The sequence below is a fragment of the Cyprinodon variegatus genome, unplaced genomic scaffold (genome assembly GCF_000732505.1).
Source record: "Cyprinodon variegatus isolate N-32 unplaced genomic scaffold, C_variegatus-1.0 Scaffold776, whole genome shotgun sequence".
Lineage (NCBI taxonomy): Eukaryota > Metazoa > Chordata > Actinopteri > Cyprinodontiformes > Cyprinodontidae > Cyprinodon > Cyprinodon variegatus.
Window position 1 is genome coordinate 325,143 of NW_015151229.1, and position 22,701 is coordinate 347,843.

Below are 22,701 nucleotides of genomic sequence, written 5' to 3' on the forward strand. Positions count from 1 at the left end.
CATTTTTTAATGTCTGGTTACACCCCCTGGCACTCTGGAGTAACCCAGAAAAACCAGGTCTGCATGCGTGGCTGAACTTGGCCCCATTCCTTATCAATACTGCTGGAAGATAATTTGTCCTTGTGCATCTCCAGCTGTCTCCAATGTTTTAGGTCAAGCCTTTGTATGAAAATGCCTTCACGTTCATTTGTGCATGGAAAAGTCTGGCCTAGTGCCCCTCTGTAATCTTGTTTAGAACCTGGGCAATAAGTGAACAGATGGTTTGGCCTACCTGCACTCTGCAGCATTAAGCTGAGAGGGGATGTGTGCACTGCATTCAGATTAGAAATTAGGAATAGGAACCTTAGGGCTTGAATACAATGACCTAATCTAATTATGTTCAGATTTATTTTCATCCTATCTACTGAGGCCCTCTATCTCTATATTTGTATTCTTGTCTGTTATATATCTTCCTACTTCCCTCCCTGGGGTCAACAATGGCTGTTTGTCTCGTTGTTCCATTCATCCTCTCAGTTCAATACTGACACAGATGTTGTGGAAAGTTTAAAGGGCCCAATTGTGCCATTAGTCCAGCAGTAAGGGCTTAAAGCAGCAGGGGAAGACTTCTCTAATCAGTTTTACCAGAGCCATGCTATTGGGTTAACACAACAGGTCAAGCTCTGAGCCCCGGCGGCACTCCTGTTTAAATGTTAGCTTGTGAGGACATAGAGTAAATCTGTGTATGATCAAACCCTGGAGCTAAGGGCCAGGTGCCTGATTCTTTTTGTCTCTTCTTACATAGAAATGCATTGGTTATTAAGTCTAACCTGGATGACACATGAGCTCTGATTGGTTTTGATGCACTCAAAAAAAATACATGGCTCAAGACACAATGTCACAGCTCTGTTTTATATTATAGTTGTAGAGACAGACAAAAACAAAAGAAACTTTGACTTAAATGAATGTGTTTCTGTTTTAAGTCAACCCGGTATGCTTTTGTCTTGTCGTGCAGCTTATATATATTAGACACCTTTTGTAAGACATGCTTTGAAATGTGATCACCTACATTTTTTTTCATTATTTCTGTTAAGGTTTTCCTCGTTTGGACTTTGAGTTTTGAGTTTTCAGTTATCTAAGCAATTCTGTTTTGTCTATCTTTGATTTAATTTTCCATTTTGTGTTATATTCAAGCAGTCTTTAGTTACTCTCTGTGTCCCCTTTGTGCCTGTCTCCTTCCCCTGGCTCCCTTCAAGTCCCTTCCATCCAGACCTACTGTACATCAGCTGATTACCCCGGTCTTTGTTCAGTCTCCCATCTATGGGGTGTGTACGAATTCATGGGATGCGTCCTCCAGATTTCTTGGCCAAATTACGCCTGGTCGGATTCCAAGACTCCTCGTTATGCGGCCTACAAATACGTCATTCTTTTTACCCAATTTGAAGGACGTGTCCGGTGTATCCTACGTAGCCTTGGATATCCCATGATTCCTTGCGATTCCAAGCAAGCCTGCTGGGAAATTTGTACTGTTTATAGCAGCAAAAAGATTATAGAAAAAATGGTCACACAAATGTGAACCTTAGAAAAATGTATAAGAAGAAGATTAACTGTTAGGTTTATTCACTGATGATTATAAAATTAATGTGTGTTCATTGGAAACATTGGAGAAATGAGATGCTTCACTCTGTCTTATGATTCAGTGAAGAGACCACACTGTCTTGTGATTCAGTCAAGAGGAGAGCGTCCTGTCTTATGACCTGATCAACTGTCCTATCAGAACAATACTCTGTCTGTAACCATGTGTTATGTTCTGTTAATAAAGCACTCTGCAGAGGAGGTCCGGGGGAGACAGAGTATTTGAGTCTTGGGTGCAGCTCTGTCTCTTCTCCTGCAGGAAGCTGTTTAAAAATCCCTTACTGTGTATTTCAGTTCTTCTTTTACAAACTTACATTTTTGAACCCAACATTAAACATAAAATAAGGTACTGTAAAGTTTTTTAACAATGTAAAGAACTGTGCACCTGGAGAATAAATAACCAATATACAGCTATGGACATTTTTACAGTAATGGATATTTGAAAATAGCAGCAACATCAGAGATGTGCAAAATGACAGCAGCATATTATTTAACTGAATAAGGTTTATATTATTACTTTTGCTTTTATTTTTTCATGCTCACCTTTATTCCACTCTCTATTCTCATGAGTGTAGTCTTTCTTCACTTTACAATAAAAGAAACTGTTTTGAAAAGTTCGGTATTCATTCTTTTCCTGCTTTGTATGTCACTGCTGCTAAGCAACAGGCTGATGACGGTGAAAGCCATGGAAGGCTGGACCTGTTTGAATTCACAGCCAAAACTCTTCTGGTCTCCTTATTTTCACTGACTTCAAAGGACCCAGTCCAGGTAGACCACGTCCTTGTAAAATGCCCCTGAATTCGAACGCACCCATGCTCTCCCTGTGCAGTTCTTCATTGCTGGTTCCTTGTTGTTACTTGGCTCTCCATGTGTGTTTTCTCCTGACTTCTCCTGGGCTTTTGGGTTTGATGCTTGGATTTTGTTTCTGTTGCCCTTTGACTCCATTAAACGTACAAGAACTCATCTCTGCCTTCTTCTTCTTTACATTTGGGTCTTCAACCAACCTCCACCCTCATGTTGACAATTTAATTTGGGAAAGAATGAGCTGTAAATCTTTAACATCCTACCAGGACTTTAATACCTGAGTTCAAATGATTCTGAATTTTTGATTATAATTTTATTTGAAAAGTATGAATCTAGCAATATTGTATGCTAAAAATGTATTGGAAACAATCTATTTTGGTTATAATTATAATTTTGATATTTTACAATTGTTTTTTTCCTAAAACAATGAAATTACCCAACTTATAAAAGGAAGCATAGGCGTCAAGTTACCATATGTTACGAAAAGGCTGAGGTCCTGCTCAGAGGTCCGCAAAGCCTATCTTTTTATCACTGATGTATTAACTGGCTGAAAGGCTTCTGGAGCCCTGAATGCGAATTAGGAGGTCTGGAAAGAACTGCGTGGGTGATGTTGTCTATACAAAGAAATGTTTATTTATAAGGGACTATTTAAAAAGTCATTCACAATGACGTGGTTACACGCAACAGCAATTCAGCTTTGAGTCGGAAAAAAGTCTTCGTGTCAAAGGTTGATTCAGATCAAAGATCTAAGTCAAATGGAGAACTGAATCAGTTTCCACTGCTTGAGGACAAATCCATCTTTATGGATTACTTGACCCTGTCGTGAGGTTACTCGTTCAGACACCAGACACTTGACTTATCCAAAAACGTTGTCTCTTTTATTTCAGTTGTTTTATATATTTATATTCAACCTCCAATCCCAGCACACCCTGCACACTGCACTTCATACCAACCCCACAGCTCTCTAAACACATTACATTATTACAAAATGTGACTATCTTCATGTGTGTACCTGTGACTGCTGTAAAAAAAAACTAATCATAGATCACTTGGGGATAATTTGCACTGATTTACTTTTTTATTTTTTTTTATTTTTCTGTCCAACTGGAGGTTTACATATTAAAACAATACATTATTTTGTGTTCTACCACATGTATTCCAAAAGCCTGCTTTATCTCTATTCTTCTTTGTCTGAATTTGTAGCCTTTTGTTTGCTATGTGATTTTCTTTGTGTTATGATAATTAAATGGCTGGTATCTTCCCTGCTCTTTATTTTACAAAGTCAGACATTTTGCTTTGGTAATCAGGTTCAGAAGACAAAAGAGATGAGACAATTGTTATTAAGCTAGGAACTAAGCATTGGCCTTATGTAAAGTAATTAGACGATTATGAATAAATGAAACGTAATTAACAGAATATAAAAAAAAGAAATCAGACATGACAGCTACTTTTCAGTAATTATCATACACAATTGTTATCCCCTCAGCCTTCAGCTTTAAAACGTATGTAGCTCTCTAATTATATTTTAGCTAGATAAATGGCTCATACTGTTAAATAATGTATGAGTTATGGCCAGTGTGTGTCAGGGAACTTCCCACACCAATCGCTTTGAGCTGCTTAGCTGTTTTGTATTGATCTTTCAGTGATGGCGATGCGGCAATAGAGAAACAAACTTAAGAATTACTTTAGGTAGTTAGGAATTTGTGTTTGACAGTTCAGAATAGGAAAAAAAAATTAAGGAATGTCAGTAGGATCTCCAGACTGAGTGGGAGAGTTTTACCTCAAACAGCCTCTGAAGATGAATGGATAATTTGTAACTCTAAAGCACATATGACACTTTTCAAAGCAAGCAGGTTTTCCAAAGACCTTTGTGATTTTTTTAAACATCCACCTAAAGTTATGCTTGGATTTTTGTGCAATGCCCACACTCTAATTTCTTTTTTAAACTCTACACATAGCTGTATAGTTGAGAGCTCCCAAAACTGAGCAAAGTGGCTAATTTTCTATCAGTCCCAACCATTCAGGACATTATGCTAATAGTGTGTTAAAGGCTTCCTTTGAAGTGCAACACTTTCCATCTCTAGCAGGCTATTTTCGGTTAACCTTTGACAGAGCAGCAGATCCAAATGCCAGACTTTACCATGAAATGTAAAATGGACAGTGTGGCTGTTTGAAGCCAACCACAGCCCCCTTCACCCCCAAACTTTACTACCTGTCACAGAATTTATTGAGCATGAGACCTTACATGTATCACACCACTTTTCTGCTGTTATTGCCACCTCTTCTACCAGACATCAAAGATGAAATGCTATTTTTTTATTTTATTTTTTTTTGGTACCACACGTTTTCTCCTCTACAGGATCCAAATCCCACATGTGTCAAAGATCCGTGATTCGTTTCAAAATGTTGAGGGAGCTCAATCCTGTCCAATGTCTCACTTACATACAAGTAAGAGGCAGGATGATGAAATTTGACAGGGAGCTCATTTCAAGGTATGATGAAAAGAGGCTGACATGAACAATAAAATAGGTCTGTGACTATGTCGTCACCTTTTCAGGAGATTTACGAGTCTCCCTGAAACAGAATGATGTCTGCTGCATTCAAAGTTTAGATGAATGTCTTGAGGAATTCAAATTACTGATGGATTTTAACTTTTTAGATTTAATTGACTGAGGTTATCAGTAATAATGTTACTAATGGGTCTATCACACACTTGGGATGTGTGGCAGACTATAGAAAGCCTATTGTCACAAACGTTGGCTTGAAAACAGATAGGGATTTCAAACTGGATCTACAAATCATTGCAGCAGTGAAATCCATTTTTTCTATCTCAGGCAGGTGGCTAAAATAAAAGCCCTTTAAAAAAATAAATAAAATAAAAAATAAATAAAAGCCCTCTTTTTAAAGGATGACTTAAGTGCAGTAACCCCGCCTTGTTACAAAATGGCTGTTATACCTTGGAGTGAGTAATTCCTACTTATCAAGCCTTCAGTTGGTGCAAAACGCTGCTGCTGTTTTTAACTGGAACACAACAAAGAGTATATTACGTCCTGTTTATCCTCTGTACACCAGTTACCAATTTTTTTTGTTTTGTTTTTGTTGTTTTTTAGTTTACCAAATTGTCTTGCTTGTCTCTGTGCAACTGCATTCTTATCTATCTTCTTGGTCCCACAGTCAGCTGTTGTTGGATTATTTATTTGTACTTCTATTATCAATCTTTAAATTACTGTAATTACTGCAGATATTGGCATGTTAAGGCATTTTTGCTTGTAGCCATTTGCTTCCTCATGAGGATTCATAACCATCTGTCCATTTAAGTGGCATGTTCTTCTGTGTTTTTATTTTGATAAATCTAACAAATCAGGTTTATGTATAACAGAATGATGCTGTATAGAGCAATCATTCCCTGGGTTGTTGGTTCAATTCTAGAACCCTCCTGTCACATGGCAATAAGCTTCTGAGCAAAGCATATGATGTACCTGTTCTGGTCTAAATACAGCCAAGGGGGTTTATGCTCCATAAATGTTGGTTGATACATATGCATCGCATACTGAGGTTCTAACATAGATTTGTTATTGTAAAAGAGGATAAAAAAGGGGCACTGCAATAGAGTAATGTTTGTTATGATAAAAACACATGTTGTAATTAGAAGATGATAGTAGCCTCTGGAACTGCAAAGTAAGATGATTTGCCAGAATTCTGCTTTATTTGAAATAATAAATAATAAAATTAATATGTTTTGTTTAACAGCGCCTTTCTAGATACTCAATGTTACTTTACAAACAATGAAAATAGTAATGCAAATACAGGAAACAAAAAAGTATAAACAAATAGTTATGAAAAGGGACAAAAACATTTACAAATAAGCAAGCTGGAACAAGTGGGTTTTTATTCTGTTAAGACAATCTAAAAGGCCAAGAAAAGTTTTTAGCTCAAGTTCTAAGATGTGCTTGATCAAAAGCAGCTTCAATACAACAATCGACATGTTATTTTATTTCTCTAAATCCTTGGGTGGCCACTATGCATTGCAGCCGAGTTTATTAATCTTTGGTGAAATGTTCAAATTAAAAATTTAGAGTTATTTTGCTTATTTAAAGAAGAAACACCAAAAATGTTTTTTTTTTTTTACAACTAGATATTAATAAGGGGCGTCAAGGGTAGGAAAAAACTTAACATTTACCCAAGTTATTATCATCCAAACGTTTTTGTTATATTTTAAAATACTGGATTCCTCTACCCTCTTTTGTCAAGGTTTATCTTATCTTAATGATGTTTAGGTTAATGCTGCTTCTGTACGAATTGTCTACTTTGAACTAAACAAAGCCGATTTTAGTCGGCTAAACAATAATACTCTTAAGCTATTTCTTGTCTTCAGATATATTCTCTCACACAAATGATATAAAACGTTCATCTGAAAAAAAAAATTGAAATATTTAACAATATATCGGAATCCTATGTAAATAATTATATTTATATTTGTATTCCAATTTCCACATGGCAAATAGCAATGCTTCCAATATGCTAACTAATATTCATTTAAAAATCAAAAGGAAAAGATCCCTTGCATTAATTGGTGAGGTCAAGTAATTTACAAAGGTACGTGCAGAGAGTGGTTAGCTCATTACTCTGCATCTCAACTTGAAAGTTGTTGGAGACGAAGGGTCAAAATTATCTGGAACCTATATTTGGATCTGCCTGGACACCCTTGACTGCACCATTATGATCCCTGTTCCTGCTTATGTGGCGATAAGGAGGATGATGCATCTTCTATGCCCTGTGCTCTCCGCTCATTAGCCATGGCAACAATTTGTCATGAGGACACATTTCTCCTGCTTTCTGAGTTAAAGCAATTTACCAAAATATGCCATTAATTTTATATCAAGACAAATAATGGTAAACCGTTGACTGCACTTATGACGGGTTTCCTTTTTTCCCGTGGGGATATGAAAGCTGACAAGATGTTAAAAAATCTTTATCATGTTGTGATTTACAACCTGGCTTAATAGCAAAAGTAAACGGTTAATGTCACATATGTAATGTACAGGAAATAGGACCCAGGAAACAACTCAGACAGGTCAGTGGAATGCTACGGATTTTATTATGAAAGTGTGGCACAGGGAGCGCGCAGGCAGCTCTCGGTTTGGAAATCCCCTGTGGCGGAGACAACAGATTAGTGATCAGCAAGAGCAAAACTAGTGAGGGGGTGAGGCTGGATCACTAACCTGTTACTGGGTGGACGGTTGGCTCCGTGTTGGGTTCGGGGCAGGAGTCCATTAGAGGACAGGGCTTGTGGAAACGGTGGCCGTTGAGCGGCGGACGGTTTGCAGAGGACTGAGACCGATGAGTTCCAGAGACAATCCGTTTACTGATTCCAGTGATCGGGTCCAAGCACAGGTACAGAGGGGCAATCCAGAAGAGAGGTCCAGGTCCGATCCAGGGTCCGTTAACTGGCAGGTTCAGAGAAGCACAGGGGTTAGGCAGACTCGCTACTCACAAACAGAGTGGGGTTCAGGTTCTCAGGCAGGCAATACAAGGCAGAACTGATGCTGGGGTCCGGAGGCAGATCAGGTTTGGTTTCAGGGCAGGCAGACAGGATCAGATAGGGGATTAGGCAGGCTCAGTGAAAAAGGACAGAAAACAGGTCAGGTAACAGGTTGGCAGGCAAAAGGTTGAAACGCTGGAAGGTACTCAACAGTTGGTTTGAAATGATCTGACACTGGAAACAGATCCAAATAATGTGTATATGGAGGTGGAACCACTTAGTGATAATAGCAGGCAGGGTGGAGTGAGCAGGTGTGTCGAGTTGGAGATTAAACCAGCAGAAGTGCCGAGATCGTCACAACATAATGCCACAGACAATGGTTTTCATGAAGAAATTTGGCCATAAAGCCCTCTGTTATCTGTCAAACATGCCATGTTATCTTTTAAAAACAAACCAGCAGGGTCAGTACCTAGTGTTGTGGTAAAATGTTTCCTATCAGAAAATAAAATATTGGTGGCATGTGATCTCTTCTTACATTATTGTGAATACAGAACATGTCAAGACAGCAAGAGCTTCTGAGACAGACATTATTTCCATGCTTCATCAAATCAAGGTTTTATCACTTTTTTTTAGCCTTATCAGCCAGTTAATGTGATTGTCTTTTTTCAGGGCTCAGAACAGAGGACCCGGTATTCAAGGCAGACAGACAGTCATATATCTAAAAAGCATTTAATTAAAAATGTTGGATCTGCAGTGAGCAGCAAGGAAGTCTAAGGCTGGAACCTCAGCAGGATGCAAACACAGGTTAGTGACCCCGATAATCTGATGGAGGATGATTATAAATATGTGAGTCACAAACCTGGTTTTATAGGCTGCCAACAAGAGGCGGCATGCGCTGTCAAGAGGGTCACAGACACTGTAGTCCCAGATGATGGATAACAAGCAGGAGATCCAAGCACACGAAAGAAGGCAGGACAATCCAGACACCAAAGCCAAAGCTGTTGTCGAGGACATGCTCAGGACTCAGAACCAGGAGATCAAAAGTCCAAAAAGCTACCAAACTCATCAAAGCACCAACCTCTAGCCCAGGGGTGGGTAATTCCAGTTCCCGATGGTCAGTATCCTGAAACTTTTAGATTCACCCTTGGTCCAACACACCTGAATGAAATGGTTGAGTTACCTACTCAGTAAGCAGTCAGTTCCTCCAGAGTTCTCTCAATCAGCTAATTGCTTAATTCAGGTGTGTTTAAGCAAAGGCACACGTCTAATGGACTACTATGTATTTAAAGCTGGGAAGAGATTAGGTGTGCCTGCCCACCTCTCCCACCCTAAACGCTAAGTGTCTAAATGCTTTCCAACAACCCCAGGTGGGCACTGGCATCAGGAGAAAGGCCAGAAAGGTTGTACCACCATTGCCCCAAATATGCCCAACATATGTATGCCTTGGGAATGTCATAAATGATACTGACAAGGGTTTTCATTAAATTTGGGGCACCAGCATAGGAGGACCAACCCTGTTGCTGATCTTTTTCCAGCAGATCCTATTTGTGTGGTAGTCCCCTACAGACCCCATCAAGCGCCCTGTTCTCCACCCCCTCCATGGGAGCAAGGTGCCTAACACCAGGGGCAGACCACCACCCAGACAGGGGGCCCCAAGCCACAAATTCCAACCCTAGTTCAAAAAATCCGGCTGAGATAGAGAGAGGAAAGGCCAGGGAAGGGGCACAGAGGCGATAGAGCACAGGTCTCCCACAAATGCAGAGAACCGACCAGCCAGCATGAAGTGAACTTATCAGGGGGCACCATGCTCAGATGACCCCCACCCCGGGTAGAGCATCTGACCAACCCCCAGCCCAGCCCAGGACCCACCACAGCCAAATCAGGAAAAAAACAGAGTGAGACCCACAACTATGCTAAGGCGAAAGGCTTGCAACACCCGACCCATGATCACAATTTTATTGTGCAGTCCAAGTTTTCTTTATGCAGAGGAGCACTAGTGACATTATGGTCTGCTGTAGGCTGAGGTAGAGTTCCTGGAACCTAGTCACAGGGCCCCTCAACCAAGTCGTTGAAGCGCCTTTAATTACACTTGAATTGCATAAATGTATTGCATTAACATTGCTGTTTAAGCAAGGACACTAACTTTCCATTAAGGGAAGAAATTCATCTTTCAATAATATTTTGTTAAACTGCTTTTATTTTTAGCTTAATTTCCATTTATTTAAAGTTTCTCCAACTAGAAAAACATTTGAGATTCAAAAAAGACTCCAGTGCATCAAAAAAAAAAATGAATACTATGTACTGTGTGAATGCAAATGTTGCCTGTGCATGAATAAAAATATCTCAACTCCATCTCATCTGACTTACATTGGTTTCACCAACTAGAGCAGGTTTTCTGTGGCAAAAGGTTATGTTACTGTAAAAAAAAAAAAATATTAAAGACTAACAAAGACACACTTGAGTTATCTGACTCATTGTAGTTGGAATAGCCTTTTTGACATATACATTAGTTTAAACTTTTACACAAATTGCAAAGTTAGAGACAAATTGCTAATAAGGAGAAGAATAATGAAATGAATCCCCAATATAAATGATTCCATGGAATATTGTTTGGAGAAACAGAAGTGCTAATGCCAAGTTGGTAAATGTAACAATACTGATCAATATTAGAGCAGTAACGGAGATACCTTACCTAATACTGCAAAATTTGTAGTTTTTCTTTTCTTTTTTTTGTCTTAGGGCTTCTTTAAACTGTGTTTAAAAAAAAGGACAGAAAGCACACTACAAAGGGCAGTTTTAAGTTCTTCCTTAGGGTGCCTGTTTGTTAGGTTGCCGAGCTACTCAGCTACCTTTCTGGCCATCTTTCTTTTCTCTTGATAGACTCGCCAAATAAATCCTCAGCTCAACACTTGAGGGGGGTTGTTGTGTTACACATCAATGCCCAAGTTCTATATTCTGATCTTAGTGTCTTGTTTTCGGCTGTTTGGTGCTCATCTTTCTTTTTTTTTTTTCTTCATATTTTATGATTTCTGTACTTGAACATAAACATTGTGAGTATTAATTTTAATATCTCTAAATATTTTGTTTTCAAACTCCTACTCAAGGTTGTTAATTTCAATAGTAGCATATATAGTGGCATAGATTTGTTTCTTCCATGCATAAATAGAACCACATAGTGATAAATACCATCACTGCACTTTCAATTAATCATAACTGCAATTCTATAACATCCATTCCTCTCCCTGCTCCTCTTTGTATCTTCCCCTCTGAAGAGACAAACCAGCAGTGCTGGAAGCTAATTTGAAGCCAATCAATATTAGTCTCTGTTTCTTCCTGTGTGTCAGCCTGGTTCGGTGCCCTTGTCTAACTGCAGGCAGAGATAGGAAGCATCTGCCGGGGGAAGCAGCACAGGCTGACTGTAAATCTATGGTGACCACTAAACACCACTCGTGGAAAAACGGAGCTGAGTGCAAAAGGCTATCTGACTGCATCCAAATGAGATTGATTCCCATGCTGGATCCATTTGTTAAATCTGTGCCCTGACAAATATCCCTTTCACGAACTTGATGAACTGCAGTGACTGCATTTTAACTGTATTCCATGCTTTTGGAAATATAGTCGTCTAAATGTAAAGGGCAACTGTTTTCTCATGCAAACCCATGGTCTGTCACTTATTTTTTAGAAGTTCAGAACTGTCTACTCCCTTAACTGCCCTCAACCAGCACCCTCCTTTCCTTAAACAGCCAATAAGGATGCCGTCTATTCATGAACTGAAGTGGGAGCAGGCATGTGTAGGCAGCCTGCCACAGGAGGAGGTGTGTCTCTGTGAGCCAAGAGTGTGTGCAAAAACGAGAGTACGCTCACACTAAGAGAGGAGGTGGTGGAGTAAAGAGTGTATGGAAGCATGCAAGTGAGCCAAGAGAAGGAGGGAAGGCAAGAGGGAAAGGGAAGACAGGTGCATTATATTGAGTTAATTAGTGAATTATATACTCATTAGAAATCAGAAACAAAGCATTTGGTAACATATGTGTGTGTGAGCAAGAGAGGGAGAGATCTCTGAGGATACACGGATGAGAAGGAAGAGTGAGGGAGGCGAGGAAGAGGAGCCCAAGTGTGGATCGCCCTGGGGGGAGCTCGCACACGCCGCAGACAAGCGCACGCACTCCGGTGGGCAATCGGCACCGTTTCCCTGACAACTAGGATGGGCTGCAATTTGTGCACCTTGCAGAAACGAGAGGAACACTACAAACTGCTCTACGAGATTGCACAGGTGAGTCAAACCTGGCACAGAACAGAAGAAGACTGCACCATAGGGTGATTTTAACCCTCTCTGATTGAAATGATCAGGTATTTGGAGAGTGGGGGGTTTCCCAAAAGTGAACACAAGAGAGTAAGAAGAAGATGCATGAAAGTGGAGAGGAATGAGTTACTTCAGAACAGCTAGGCAGTGGGAGAATGTGTGTTTTGTTTCTCCTTCAAAGTGAATTGGGCTAGTTATTTCTCAGCAGCAGAAGATGGAAGAACAAGTTCAGCTCTTCTTCCTGCACTGGCTCCAGGGGAAATCATCACATCTCCTCTGCTCTAGACACTATAGAAATGATACAGTTGAAAAGACCAGCTCCAAATGTTATGAGGGTGTTTTTCATTGTTTTCAGGAGCGGGTATACTGACAGGAAAATAATACCAGCTTTATTTAGCTGTTTTTTTTTTTTTTTTTACATCTGCTATCTTTATTTTAATTTTTATATGTTACAGACAGATAACAATTTGGTTTCAGTTACCAAATATCACTGACCAGACATTTAATCACTTTGGATATATGAGCACTTATTGCACGGTGCAATTACTGCTTTTTTTTCCAAGTTTCTCTGAAAACTTTCTTTTCAGACTTAAAGTGTCAAAACAACAAGGGATTCCACCTTCATCTACTGTTTTTGGTTTACGCCCTCTTTTCATCTAGAATTAGATTAAAGAATTAAAAATATAAACCTTTGAATTGCAGAGAAACAGACAAATTTAAAGCAGTTTTCTTTTATATGCTGGTATATTTAAACTGAGTGTAATGTAGGTCTTAATTTAAGAAAAAAAAATTTGATTTTTGAAAAACATCAGCATTAGAATTCACATTATTTTGATTCGTCAGGACACGGTATGTTACTTTAGCAGTACCAAAACTGTCTTACTTTTTGCCAGATTTTGAGATTAACTGACCATATACCATCTTGTGATTATATGCTCTTTGTTTCACTTCAGGTTTTAACACTTTGTGTTGTAGCTTTAGTTTTGTTTCTACAAAGATTTAATTAGAAGCATATAGATAAGAATTTTCTTTTAGTTTAATTATGACTCTGTTTTTGATATGATTTTTGATTGCCAACTATATTTCTGTTTTTATCTAAATTAAAGTCTAAGTGTTGATTGTTGTTTCTATAAAATATGCTTAGAATTTAATAGACATCTCATGCTTTTTTAGAGAGAAAGATCACTCAAATTAAGGTTATATATTAAACTTTTATTTTTAGACTGATTAGAGACAGTTTTTTTTTTCATAAACCTTAGGGATAATATCATACAACTTAATCTTCTTCTTAAATCCACTTCTTCATTTTGCATTGTGCGTGAAAAATGTGTGGATTTGTGATAAATGGATAGGTGGACAAATGGTTTTGTAGCAGCAAGATGGTGATATGTAGAGACAGATCGTTTCTGAAACAGATGCTTTAGCTCTTCTGAGTGTAGTACAGGCAAACATCAGGCCAGCAGTCATTCATCATTTAGTGTCTTACACTGTTACAGACGGCAGGGAAACCCAGTAGGGCATAATCTATGGCATCAGGTTGCACACTGTGCCAATGGTTCACATACAACTTCTTTAGGAATCTGCTTTTATATTACTGCCGTTGGCATTACTTGTGGTAAAATTGAAAATTTTAAATTTTTTTTGGTCTGAAAAGCTGTAAAAATGTAATAACTTTTAAACAATTACATCTATGTTAAACACCATGCATTTTTCACTGAAGTGTATTGTGCAGTGAGAATCAAATACAAGCCCCTTCCTTTGTCATCGCACAAACACATAGTGTTATGGGATGTGCTGTAATGCAATCGTTTGTTTGTTTGAGGAAGTGTGTGTCTACATCTGAATTAGATCTGTAGATAAAGCAGAACATGTTATTTTTACAAATATTTCATATGCACAAAGCCTATGATTATATTAAATGTGATCTAGTTTATATAAGTGGATAAGTAGCATATGAAGTCTTAAGAAATGTAATTTATTTGAACTGTACACCCTATAATTCTTAAGCTTTTGTCCTGTTTATCTTTAAACAGCTTATTGGTATTATATTTCACAGCTGGGTACATAATGGACCTTCTGCTTTTGTTTAGGCGAGTTAATACCCTTTTACATCAACATCAGAAAGGAACCATGGCCTCCTAGAGTTTCCTTTAATTGCCATGGCTTACTTTATTGTAGCTTCCCAGGCATAAGACATAAATAGCACAATCCAATAAATATATAGGGTAGTACACATGGAAATGACATAATGTTGAGACTTCAGGTTTTCAAATTACATTCATTTTTCGATACAGAAATCCATAATACTTTTTTATTCTGTTAACTGAAAGAAAATAAAGAATAATTTCTGTTAATTACGTGATTAACGAGACCAATAATTACATTTGTTATTTACAACATTATCATTTATAATTTTGGTTTTAATGCATGATCTGGATTAAATAATTGTGCAATACACCTGCTAATCTTACAGATAGTTTTAAACATTTATGCTTGTTGTGCATATTTTGCATTTAAGTCTAACAGGCTAGTTGTCATGATGGGTCTCTGTGTTTAAACCCACATGCAGAACACCACAAGAAACAGAGTAAAAGTTTAACAGTTTATTAAAGAGAAGCACACAAATGTTATGAATGAGCAGGTTCTGGTTCTGGCCCGGGACTGGAATCACAGAGTAATCTGCAGAGATGAATAGTTTGGTTAGCCAGGTAACTGTGATGACTTGTCAGGGGTTTGATTCTGGTTTGTACCTGATGAGGTTCAGACTGATCGCTTGAGAGAGGGAACCGGTTGGGTCCAGAGACTGTGGATACAGCAGAGAGCTCAGCAGCAGCAGCGTTCAGCTTCAGGCTTACGAGGTTCAGACCTTGAGTAGTCCTTCTAGTTCTCCCTTGAGAACTAGCTGGGGAATTCAGACTGATAATCTTCAGGTTTGGCTTCCTTGGGCAGGCAGGCAGGTTTCCAAGCACAAGCTCCTCCAGAGCTACAGACTTCAGTCGGGTTCTCCTGTGAGCAGAAAAGACAGAGGCTGGTTAGAATAAGGTTGCTCTCTAGAGCAGACAGAGATTCTCAAAGTTCAACTGAGGCTCAGGTTCCGCTAACCAAAACTGATCAACACTCCAGCGCCGAAGACAGGTCTGGCTGCTGCTTATGTAGGAGGTCTCCTGATGGGCTGATGATCCTCAGGTGTGCGAGAGGCTCCAGCCCAGGAGACCCACAGCGCTCTCTGCTGGAGACAGGTGGCAGATCTCCAGATCCCAACACTAGTGTTGTTAGGCTCAATTCTGCAGTCAATGTTTTTGTTCTCAAGATGGTCTTTAGTTCTTGAACTGCAGGTTTCCATCTTCTTGTACCATCACAAAGATTTTCCAGTGGTTTAATTTTATTTTGTTGCTAGTGAGGGCAAAGTGTAGAAACCTTCTTTCTTCCAGCTCACTGGCAAAATGCAGGGCAGGGATAATGCTGTATTCCTCTAAAGCCTGAGAAACACCACTTTATTTTGTCCATTTATTTTTGGTTACTCTAGCTTAGTGGCCCCAAATGTATTTTTAATGTCAGACAATATTTTCAAGGACAGGTCTTTAACTGTAGTACTCTCTGATCACTTTAAACATGCCTTTAATATAAGCCAACACAAAAACAAAGTGCATAAAAGCAGCCTACTAACTACAGTACTCACAACAGCAGTGAATCAGTAGAAGCCCTGAGCTTGATTTGGTGCAACGAGACAGTGGGCGTTTACAGCAAGAGGGATCACGTGACCTACAGTGTTATGGTTTTCGAAAATATAACAGTTTAGACTCTAAAAAATACATTTGTTGCAAATAATGGAAGTTGTTTATTCCTTTTGTGTGGCCAGGTACCAAATGACACACTGGCAACGGGCTAGGGCCCCTAAGGTTGGGGATCACTGCTCAAGCTGCATAAAAGTTCCCTCAACAGATTATTGACTGTCTATGCTCCACACAGTTAGAAACATGTCAGTCACACCAGCAGTGGCATCTCTGCAAAGCACTTTAAAGCAGCACTATGTAATTTTTTGTGTTGCCCTCCTCCTACAGAACCTTTTGAAAATAGCACTGTTGTAAACACTGACTGTCCTCCATGTGCCCCGAACCCTCCACCGTGCACTGTCACTCTCAAAGCAGCTTGGAGATGTATTGTATCATCACAAAATGTCTGAACTGGTGGGCGGTATTGTACTTTATATGTGTGATTATAAATCTCCAAAATCCAAAAGTCTTCTATGATCACCTGTGAGTGGCGCAATGAGGAGCGTATGGCTCTAGATGCCAATAGCCTTAAAATGACTGCAGTAAAGCTGCTCCTCTTACAGCGAGAACAGCTAATAATTGACTGCCTCAACAGTGGGATTTTCCAAGTAGAGATGGCAGACTACTTAACGTTCTCATAAACATTTAGATTAGCATCATAATGACTTAGAAGAGCATATGTTAAGATAAAAATTTGCATAGTCTTAACAGTCTGAAGGACAGTTTTCCAAATCTTGACATACCTTGATACTGGAAACTGGCCTATGCCTAGCACTGGAAAAGATCCCAATAGAACAACAGTCTTTACAAATTATTTAAAACAACCTTTTCCTAAGCCTGGTCTCAATAAATGTCACTCCTGAACTGACAAGAACCATGATCAATCAAGACAGGTTAGGTAGTCAATAGCCTCTACAGCTTTAGTTTGTGCAGAAAATTTTCAAATCAATTGATATTACCTGTCTTTCCATGTCAGGCAAATATGGAAATAAGCATATTTATTTGCATGTTAAATATAGCACAGCTAACTTACGCCCCTTTGAGTAGGAAATTAGATGTAAAACAAAGGGTTTTTGTCTAACTTGAATGGCTTCTACAAGTAGACATGATTATATGAGGTACTCAAAAAGAGACAAAGCAACAGAAGAGCCTTTTGCAATTTTTATGGTTTAAAATACCAGCAGATGAACCATAAAATATTGTGTTCACATAGAGAGTGGCAAAAACAAACTCTAAAAAAGACCATTATGACACATTTTAATCCTGAATTACACTTGGCAAATGTCCTAGAGAGTACTATTTGTCTGTGTACACAGACAAGTCAGCACACCCGCTTACAGTCAAATGTTCTTTGAGGCTGTCAGAGGACACCTACAGTTCTTATTTCCAGTTCATGTTGAAGAAAGAGGGAAAAGAGAGAAAGGAGAAAAGAGGCTCATCAGGCAGCAAGTGTGTCAGTGTGACTTTGGCCTGAAACTCAAGGCTGAGGCGGAATCTGCAAATCCAGAGAGACTCCCCAACGATCTCTCTGTCTCATTTTACTTTTGTCATTTCTTCTCCTTCTTATGTTGTATAATTCTCCTTTTCCATACCTTCATTAGTTTTTTTCTTCTACTGCATTACTGATTTTACTTTCTTCTGTCCCCCAATTTAGTTTTAACACACACACGGCCATAAATGTGTTTTCTACATTTTACCTCCTACAGTAGGACGCTCGATGCTCATTAAGCCTGTGAACTACCACAGAAAGCTGATAATGGCTCCATAGCCAGGTGGGGACGGGTGTAAAGTGTGTCGTATTAACACTTGGCTAGATGCTCAAATGTTATGTGTGGCTTACCTCATCATGTTATAGTCCCTATTGTGTAGTTTTAGGAGAAAAACAAAAGACTTAAAAAGTATTATCTGATTTTTTAGGTCCATAGAAATAAAAAAAATTAAAGCTGTTTGAAAAGTAAAAGTATTTACCCCAAAAGCATTTCTTGACACTGTTAGGTCACAAAGAAACAAGGTTTATTAGTTAAAACAGTCTGACCAAAAATCGAGAAAAAGGCCACTTTCACACCAAAACTATGAAATAGTTTTAATTTTACCAGAATCGGGTTTCTGGTTTCTTGTGCAAACACAATCCAGGACCCTGAATCAGGTCCAGCGACACATTTTGCTTGGTCCCGGGGTATTTTTCCTAAATTATAAATACCTGTCCATTCCAGTGGACCAAAAAATAAGTTCTGATGTAAGAGTAGCAGATTTGAATAGACGAAGAATAAGAGGATAATCAAACTATGAAGTTTAATCAATACACCAAAATAGAAAATGTCTCTTTTGGCAATGGGGAATAGTAAATAGCTAAATGAAAACATTTATGCCTCAAAGTAGCAAGAGAAATCCCCCACTAACTTTCTTCTTCAAGCTTTTTCATCTTCTCAATCACTACATGCTCCAACATGCAAACTTTGTTTGTAAATGTTGGAGTATGGCCTGTTAAGTACAGTACAGTCCTGTTTCTCTAACTGTGACTAACTGTATATGGACTCTTTCATCCTCTGACATTGGAGCTGGCTCAGAACTCATCTGTCTGGCTGTGCGTTCCCTAGAAACGGCTGCCTATGCAGCTGGTTTACAGTTTCCTATTGTATCTCTGCTTCTTTCTCTACGTCTGCTTCTGTCTTCTTGAAACTCCAGTCGTCCTCTGAGATGGCCGCTCACACTGAGCCTGGTTCAGCTGGAGGTTTCTTGCTTTTAAAAGGGAGTTTTTCCTCTCCACTGTCACTACAAGCATGCTTGGTGTGAGGGATTGCCTTTAAGTCAATAAGTCCATCCAATCAACTGGTTTTCCTTGGATTAAAGACTGAATCAATTTGACTGTATGATCTGGTTGAATGCTAAAGTGCCTTGAGATTAAATATGTTGTGAATTGGCGCTATATAAATAAACTGAATTGAATTATCGAATAATATCTCACCCTATACAATCCGCTCCATTTAAATATCACTGGTTAAAGCAAACTTTGCCACTGTAACCATTCTCTGAACTTGACCTGCAGTATAAATGCACCAAATGGATTGTTTGCATTTAGTGAGACGTTCATCCTTCACATCAGCCTTTCAACATAAAATAATTGAGAAAAACAAATAATACTGCAGGGACAGTCAAACACAGTGGTGATAGTATTTTTTTATTTTGTTTTTTTTGGGGGGGTTACTTTGTTGCTTCAGTGCCTGAATGATTTACATCATTAAGGGAATCAAAAATTCTGCTCTTTACATGTTAAAAGCAAAAGCTACAACATAAAAAAAAACACACACAAACAGGTAAACTGTATGTAACCCTTAGCCCAAATATTTTTTGATTAACCAGCAGGTCAATGATCCAAAGAATGATAGGAAGTCCACCAGTGAAAAACAATAAAACCTCAATAAAAATTGACTTGTACTGTAATTCTGACACAGTGAAGTAAAGCAGACCCCCGGAAAACCAAAAAACACACTCTGCATTTTTCAGCTTATTAAAAAAGGCTTCATTGTTCTCTGCAGGCCTATAGCATTTACATTTTTCTACATATATTCTACTTTATTTCATGCTTTTGTGTTATTGTACCATTTCACCCCTCAAGAATTTTGCTCTCAGGACTGTGCTTCATTTAATTAATTAAAGACATTTATTAGCGAGAAAGGAAAGTGCTGAAACAGCTTTTCCCTTCTTGAAAGTGTCAGCATTTAGTCTGCCAGTTGCAGTTCATCAACTCTCCCTGTGGGTAGACATCAGGAACCTAAACATTCATAGCCAAATGTTTTACAGCAATATAAATGAATTATGCAATTTATTTGATGCATTTTCTTGACAAATCTTTTGAGAGTGAAACAATGGCTCTTAGAATTGCAGCTATTTTGGGCCAGGGTATTGGTTTCCTCTCTGTAACTGGCATGTAATACCATGAGCAAACCTCATACTGTTAAAAAAGTAACTGAGCTTTACAGAGACCAATTTAAATTTTCACCCTGCAGGCCTGCTCCCCACACTACCAGCTATCTTTGCACTCACAGCTGCACCATTCTGACAGGAGCACTAGGTGCTTGACCCCAGCTGCCCAGCAGCCACTGAGAGATTTATAACTCTCGTCAGACCATTTACATTTAACATTGCATTTGAGATGGTGTGAATGTGTGTGTGTGCATGTAGCTTGGCGAATTCACACCGCGGGGCTCCATTCAGGCTGCAGCAAATGCTTTTCCATGTATTTTGCTTGTAGCTGTGTTAAATTGTCCCACTGCCTCTGGCCTTTAGTGTCTCACTGGGCCAATATGGTTTGTGCTTTTAGTTTGACCAAAATCAGCACTATTGTGTCCAGACAAAAGATAGCAAATTGCATGTGGATAATAGGGTTGATATCCCAACGGTATGATAACCTGGAGTAAAAATACCACTTTCACTGTACCGATGTTTTTACACAAACATTTAAAAATATTAACAAACAACACATTCAACATTATCTGATTGCTTTTAATTGGACAGCTAGTGACAGCTGCACAAATAAAATGACATTCTCTTTCAGATGTGGTGGTTTTGCAATACTTTATAAATAAAGTTGTTATGGTACGGTTATAATGATTAAAAAACATTGTGTTTGTGATTTTATATGTTATGTTCAGCAATTGCAGCAGCATCTATAAAATGATCTGCATACTGGTAAATTTGTTTTACTACTATTATGCAGAATTGTTCCCAATGTTGCTAAACACTCCAAATGTATTTGTATTGTTTGAGCTATATTAAGATTTCAAAACCCTTAGTTAAGTTAGCATTTGCTTGACAGGAAAAGAAGAAAAACTTTATGCTAATGCAATCAAATTCAGGATGTGGAAAGTTAAAGGAAGTGCCACAGCAATGACAATGTCGATGTTTGCAACAACAAAAAAGGTTCAATGTACCCCATTTAAAGTACACCTCATGTCCATGTCGCTCCAGAGCCTTAATTCTGTTCACATATAATAATTGAAAAATGCTACCAGGAAGTTGTAACTCCAAGGAATACAGAATGTGTGGGGGTAGAGACACATCGACTCTCTTTAGCAGAGACAGAGGAAATAGGGGGAAGATGGGAAAGTTCTGTGAAGGAGGCCAAAAGCTGTGGGCTGTACCAGTTTAAGCCGCTGGCTTAGAGATTCTGTGTGGCTCGCCCTCCTCCAAGATATGGGGGTTTTCATGAGAAAAGTCAATAAATAATAGAGCCAAACACTCTTGATAACCAGAGCCTTAAAGGTATAGTGGAGGATGTTTTTTTTCCTGGTGGATCATCAAAATAAGTGGTCCGCCTAATTGCCATTCATTCTGGTTATATGTTTACGTAAGGCCGTCCTACTTGCTCGTCCCCATTTTCACTAACCAGTGGTGAGTCTGACATAGTAGAAAAATTTGAAATCTTCTTTTGGAAAGTAAGCTTGTATGAGCGACTTTTAAATGGCAACTTTTAAACAGAGCGTGCAGGAGAAATAGGCTTGTGCATGCTTGAGGATGCATTTAATAGGCATACCCTCTCATGAGTAGATACAGGGTTCTGCTTTTTTTTTTAAGTGGAATTGGCGGGTCTTTTCAAAAATTCGCAAAAATCCTCCACTATACCTTAATTATTCTAGACTAGGTGCACTGTTTTTTTACCAATTCAAATGCATTTTTATTCCTTTTCACAATCATTGTTTTTAGTTTATTTTTTATTTTTTTTTTTCCAACAGCTTTTAGGTCTTGTAATCAACTGACACAAAACTAATGTAAAATCTTCATACTACACTGAAGAGATGGTAAAGACTTGTTTTATCAACAAAGTCATATAATTTATTACCTCAGTCCCTAAACGAACCACTATGTATAAGAGTCGGCAGAGAGCAGCTGCCCAGGGTAGAACTGTTTTTCAAGGCTTCATTGGTGAGATCACAAAACATCAGATGTAATAACCCCTTTTTAAACAGAAGGGTGCAGTTTTAGATAAATAAAAGTAGGATTTTGACAAATGTGCAGTAAATAATACTTGGAACATGTAGACAGCACTTTAAGATATCTATTTAAGATATCTATTAATAAAGTTTATATTAATGTGAATAATCCTTTAATTAATAGGAATTGCTTATACTACTAGTCACTTTAGACTGGTGTAAAAAAATATGAAAGGTCTAAGCCATAGGGTTGGGAGCAAAAATGGAAATATAATTATCATAATTATTACGAAAATTATCAGTAGTGCACTTTATATAAATTTCTAAAAGTGCAGCGAAAAAAGTTTTTCTCTGAAATGCAAACACACATTGCTTTGCAAAGATCATGCTTTGCATGAAGATTTGCTCTGCGGGTGTAAAATAGTTGGAACATGTTTTAATACAAGCAAACCTTCTGAAAGTAGGGCTCTAAGTGTAACAAACAGGAACCATAAGAGAAAAAAAAAAAAATGTTGGTCCTCAGTTAACATGGATTACTCTACAAACTCCACCCATATTCTCCTGTTTAGTCCTTGTCAGGGTCGCAGTGGGACCAGTGCCTATCTCCCGCAGACTATGGGCAAGAGGACACCTTGGACTGTCATGATGGGTTCACTAAAAGCGACCCAAGAATGCAGAACACCACTGACGGACACAGGGATGAAAGTTTAACAAGTTTATTATGCACAAGCACACAGAATGTAAGGGTTCAGGTTCGGGGCCTGGATACTGGTTCACCGGAGTCTGCGTGAGAGACAGTTC

General features: G+C 38.6%; 1 protein-coding gene across 1 annotated transcript in view; it reads left to right on the forward strand.

Annotated features, from left to right (window-relative positions):
• Nucleotides 1-11,762: 11,762 nt before the first annotated feature.
• The window catches only part of LOC107098431 (PDZ domain-containing RING finger protein 4-like), a 49,517-nt gene continuing 38,578 nt past the window's right edge, over nucleotides 11,763-22,701 (forward strand). Inside the window, exon 1 of the mRNA XM_015396125.1 lies at nucleotides 11,763-12,167. Within this exon, the coding sequence (XP_015251611.1) occupies nucleotides 12,099-12,167 (69 nt within the window). The 5' untranslated portion in view covers nucleotides 11,763-12,098. The remainder of the gene's footprint in view (nucleotides 12,168-22,701) is intronic.